A 5,534-nucleotide genomic window follows, 5' to 3' on the forward strand; every position below is an offset into this window, starting at 1 on the left:
CTGGGCATTTGACCGCATACCTTTTCATCTGTAAAATGTCGCCAAAAAAGAACGAGCGAGCTTTTCAGGCTAAATTTGTATTTTCCGCTAAAATAAACAATGTTTCTACTCTGAAGAATTCTGCGAAATGAGAAAATACCCGCCAAACAACAAAAATAATAGTTGAACGCATGCGAGAGCTCGCAAACCGTTCGGCATGCGAGAAAAAGTATGCTTCGTATATTATGCGGTCTACACGCGCGGGATCTCGCATGGGTCTTCACGCGAGCGAGATTTTCCAGCACGTGAAGACGGCCGGTTACGTATGCCACTTCCTTCGCCTACTTTTCCAGCCACTTTAAACTCACAATTTAGGTAAAATAATGCATTAAGATGTTTTAAAATGTGTTGTCATGTTAAATTAACTCTTCAAGAGCGCTCTATTTCTGAATTTAAAAACGCCCTACCTTAACTGAAAATATATTGAAAATATTTGAGATAAGGCGTTTTTGAAGCGAATTCTAAAATAGGGTGTTCTTAAAAAGTTTTCCGAGATAGGGCGTTTTTCAATAAATTTATGAAATAGGGCGCTTTTGAAAAGTTTCCTGAGATAGGGCGTTTTAGAACTGGCTGCCGAGATAGGACGATCTTCCACTCAAGTGTCGTAAAAGGTATGTCACAGATAACGCCTGAAAATTACTTTCACTTTGGTACATATAAAATGGTGAAAAATTATCGATATAAGTAGGTATCGATACATTCGCATTACTCATATAAGTAGTATCGAAATAGCGATTTGAGTGAACGTGAACTCATTTAAGTAAGTATCGATACTTTGATGGTATCGGAACGTCCCTAATAACTCACGTTAAACGGGAAGCAACGAAAAGATCAAAAGAGAACAAGAAAACTTGAAACGAATTGACGGTACGGAGGTATCTGTACTCTTTCCCTCTCTTCCCACCTCCTTCACGTACGAACGAGCAGACTTGAAAGCAAGACTTGACGTGTCTGAAAGGGGACTTACGTGATCTTGTATTTTTGGTTACTGATACTTTTCGTTATTGTTGTACAAGTATTAGAGTACAACGCCATAACAAGCTTTTCAGGCGTTTGGAGCTTTTCAGGCTTTCAGCTAAATTCACATGAACCAATTAGAACAGATCTGACCGCTTGACAAGCAGCCATTTGCAAAAGCGTCTGTTTTGTTCTTACATCTCCTTATTTATGTTTATTTTCTGTTGAAATGTAATTAGAACGAAGGACGCGGTAATCGGTTGCAAAAACATGTACAAAAATAATAAATTAGTTAGCACAAACATGCGCTCAAAAATTGCTTTAATTTTTTTCTCTATGTTTCGTCTTCATATTTTTGGTTTACATTTGGATCGTTTCAAACGAAAATAACATGGCGCCGAGATTACAAACGTCAGCCAGAAAACTACTCTTTCTTTTCTGGTCTGGTGTAATTGGATCATGTTAAATTCAGCTATTGCTGAAAGCCTGAAAAGCTCTCTGTGGAATTGTACTGTTACTGCTACCACCTTGTATTAATTCGCCTTGAATAAGGTGGTAGCATTGAATTTAAAGGAGTTCGAAAAAAAATTTCGACATCGAAAAAGATGAAAGCGAACAAAGCATAACGAAAATCTGGGCTGCCATACCCTTTGTTTGCTTTTAAAAATAATTTCAATTTCCTGTAACGAGACCATAATCGGTGATTTTGATAGTAAAATAATAAAGTGCATCAAATTTCTATATTTTACTAGTTTCAGCGAACTAATTTATTACCACAAAACTTAGCATTAGCTCAAAATCAACGCTGTATATGCACCAAGCATTCCTTGTAATCTGGCTACACCTTTGTTAGCGAATGAAGCCAACAAGCGCGGTGATTTTTCTTCTTTGTGGACAGCAACTTTAAGTAATTTTGGTACATTTGCAATTAAAAAACATCTAGGAGTATTAAAAAACAGAAAATTGCTTAAAACTTTTGGAAAATTGAACTGCGGTGGTTGCATTTTCAGTAGAGGGAGCAGGCAGATGAGAAACTTTACATTCTGTAAAGCAAATTTGGTGAAAAACGTGAAACAATAGCCGCAAAATATAATAAAAGAGGTAAGTGGTAAGTGCAACTTGAGAAAAACACACAAAATGGGCTCACGGACTTATGTTGCTTTCGAGGTCGGCGTTAAGTACGATGTGCCTAGTAGTTGTAAAATTTAGATGTAATTTTGCTAATACCATCTTTCGCTAACGTTATACCTCACGCAACTGAATCAAGTAGAATGTACATATATATGTACTTGCTAATAGCCGTCTGCGCAATGAAAATGATATGATCCAGAAAAAATACTGACATATCTATAGAGGGGGTGAAAGACGCACGCCAGGTAGCCAATGCATTTCTCCAGTTTCTTTTGTTGTGTAATTCATTTTTACTTTCACTTTGCCTTGATAACTTAACTACCTCTAAAAGATGTTTCTTTGTAGAAGTTGCCAAATTAGGACCAGCATCTGTGCTGCCCTTCCTCCAACGACCGCATGACTGCTGCACAACATTGAGCGTCTGCCCCATTCCTATCCGTTTCCTACTCTTTGTATGTACTATATAGAACCGCCAGCAAAATCACCATCAAAACTGCACGCAACTTCGAACACTCCTCCCCCGTGAGCAGAAGTAGCAGCAGCAACTGCGGTTATAGCTTCAGCTCTGACAGCGCAGAAGCTGCATCAGCGTCAGATAACATCAATTCCGGCTCCGGAACCCATAGCATGACCGACTACAGCGACTTGGATCGCCAGATCGAGCAGTTGAAACGCTGTGAAATCATTAGAGAAAATGAAGTAAAGGCGCTCTGTGCGAAAGCGCGTGAAATTCTCGTGGAGGAAGGGAATGTGCAGCGCGTCGACTCACCCGTTACAGTTTGTGGGGATATCCACGGTCAGTTCTATGACTTAAAAGAATTGTTTAAAGTTGGTGGCGATGTGCCCGAAAAGAACTATCTATTCATGGGCGATTTCGTGGATCGTGGCTACTACAGTGTGGAAACATTTCTGCTGTTGCTGGCACTCAAAGTCCGCTACCCAGATCGCATCACCTTGATACGCGGCAACCACGAATCTCGCCAAATTACCCAAGTATATGGATTCTATGACGAATGTTTANCTGGCACTCAAAGTCCGCTACCCAGATCGCATCACCTTGATACGCGGCAATCACGAATCTCGCCAAATTACCCAAGTATATGGATTCTATGACGAATGTTTGCGCAAATATGGATCTACTGCCGTTTGGCGCTATTGCACCGAAATCTTTGACTATCTCAGCCTCTCGGCTATCATTGACGGAAAGATATTCTGCGTGCATGGAGGCCTATCGCCATCTATACAGTATTTGGACCAAATAAGGACGATTGATCGCAAGCAAGAGGTACCTCACGACGGACCTATGTGCGATTTATTATGGAGTGACCCTGAAGATCAGACGGGTTGGGGTGTATCCCCACGAGGAGCTGGGTACTTATTTGGATCAGATGTGGTTTCACAATTTAATCGAACTAACGACATTGACATGATCTGCCGCGCCCATCAATTGGTCATGGAAGGATTCAAATGGCATTTTAATGAGACTGTGCTGACTGTCTGGTCTGCGCCGAATTATTGTTATAGGTAAGAGAATATAATTGTTTTGAAATCGCATCCTTGCAAAATGCTACATTTAATAATTAATCCTTTGCTTGTTTAATTAACTTAGATGCGGAAATGTGGCAGCTATTTTAGAACTGAACGAGTACCTGCATCGTGATTTTGTTATATTTGAGGCCGCACCACAAGAGAGCAGGGGTATACCGTCTAAAAAACCACAAGCAGATTATTTTCTCTAAAGGAAAAATAGAATCGGATTTATCAGACCGTAGGCGGTACTAAAGGTGACATTTTGCCAAGTGAATAACACAGAAAAATGTATAAACGATATTGCGATGGAGAGAATATCAAACTTTTAGGGCTGTCTAGGAAAGAGTAGTATCATTTTTTTCGACTTTTACTTAGGCTATTTTTTTTAGTTGTTTGTTTGCACGTTTTATGTTAGAACGCAAATCATCGGTACATATCGTCGTTTAAAGTACAAAACCGCGTATCAAGATAATGCAAAACCGCGTATGTGAGGTTGCATAAATTATTTTCTAGAGAGTAAAAATGCTCATACTTCAAAATGGTTCTATTTTTTTATAAAGAAATTGCATTTCTGGCTAGTATATTTCAGATCGAATGGATAAGGATTGAGCCAAGAGATTGTGTGAGTAAATCCAGTTTTTGGCAGCCAATGTCAGTTACGCGGTTTTGCAGAATGACGATACGTGGTTTTGTACTTTAAACGACGATATAATCGTCTCTCACTAACATACCTCTAGCATCATTGTTTTGCAAAAAATGATCCCACTTACATACATACCTGTTCAAGAAATGCCCGATCGTGCCGGATTTCAAGGAACTCAATTTATACGTAACGCTACCTATCCCTATTATTCGTAACGTCACTATTCTTTCTAAGCTGAATATGAAAAAAATAAACTATTTCTCTGAAGATCCAGGGATGCCAAAAGATCTACAGCTGAAATATAAAAGTTGAGCTTAAAAAATGAATCTGCATTAACAATTTTATCTTTTTTTATAAACAATTAAAATTTTAATAAAAACGTGAACTACTAAATGCATTGTTAATTGGAAAATAGCTAAAGTCGACAAATTTGTGAATGACAAAACTCAAAATTTGGATATGTATAAACTGCCATTTCTTCTAATTCTCTTATCTGTTTAAAGGGAATATATTTCCCATCGAGTCGCCCTCAACAACCAAAAAACTTGAATAGAGAGATCAGACATTTGCTAAATTAGTGGTAGGTCAATGGCCTTTGGCTGGCTAATTCCTGCTTTAGTAGGAAAATTGAAGCCAACGAAAACTGAATACATTATTATATTATAGATTTTGCAATTATGAAAACATTGCAGCTCTATTTAAGATTTTTGAAGATGTACTATTCATCACGCGCATCCAAAAATATCGCAGTTTTACGCTGCTATCTACTTGAATAGAATCACGTATTGTTTCTACGTAAACAACTCGTTGCAAATGCCCTTCTCTGGCAATCATATATCCTTATGTAATCACTTAATCATCCCAATTCATTTCCAGATTGCATATGTACCATAGCAGGNATCACGTATTGTTTCTACGTAAACAACTCGTTGCAAATGCCCTTCTCTGGTAATCATATATCCTTATGTAATCACTTAATCATCCCAATTCATTTCCAGATTGCATATGTACCATAGCAGAGGATATGAAAAACTAAAACCCATATTTAACAAGAAAACACCATAATGCTTACCTAAAAACGGCATAAATAACAGTCACTTTAATTGTATGCAACAATAAAATAAAACCAGATTAAAGTAAATTAAAATAGAAAATCAATGTAGTATATACATACATAGAGCTGATTTTAAATATAATGAGAACACTAGAAAGAACAAAATAAAAACCATACAAA

The 5,534-nt window shown here is 37.8% G+C and overlaps 1 protein-coding gene across 3 annotated transcripts; it reads left to right on the forward strand.

The window, feature by feature from the left end:
* Positions 1-1,629: 1,629 nt before the first annotated feature.
* Positions 1,630-4,124, forward strand: LOC108360859 (protein phosphatase 19C). 3 transcript variants are annotated; one of them, XM_017613308.1, is made up of 5 exons: positions 1,630-1,696; positions 1,783-2,104; positions 2,473-3,070; positions 3,174-3,651; positions 3,737-4,124. In XM_017613308.1, exons 3-5 carry the CDS (start codon positions 2,755-2,757, stop codon positions 3,864-3,866), a joined length of 924 nt encoding a protein of 307 aa, XP_017468797.1. In that variant the 5' UTR covers positions 1,630-1,696; positions 1,783-2,104; positions 2,473-2,754; the 3' UTR covers positions 3,867-4,124. The 3 variants fall into 3 exon arrangements, with proteins under 3 accessions (XP_017468797.1, XP_017468796.1, XP_017468795.1); XM_017613307.1 differs by having other exon boundaries at positions 1,783-2,097; positions 2,459-3,070; XM_017613306.1 differs by having other exon boundaries at positions 1,783-2,097.
* The last annotated feature ends 1,410 nt before the right edge of the window (positions 4,125-5,534 follow it).

This window comes from Rhagoletis zephyria, unplaced genomic scaffold, assembly GCF_001687245.7.
Source record: "Rhagoletis zephyria isolate East Lansing unplaced genomic scaffold, Rhagoletis_zephyria_1.1 Rzeph_scaffold_00646, whole genome shotgun sequence".
Classification (NCBI taxonomy): domain Eukaryota; kingdom Metazoa; phylum Arthropoda; class Insecta; order Diptera; family Tephritidae; genus Rhagoletis; species Rhagoletis zephyria.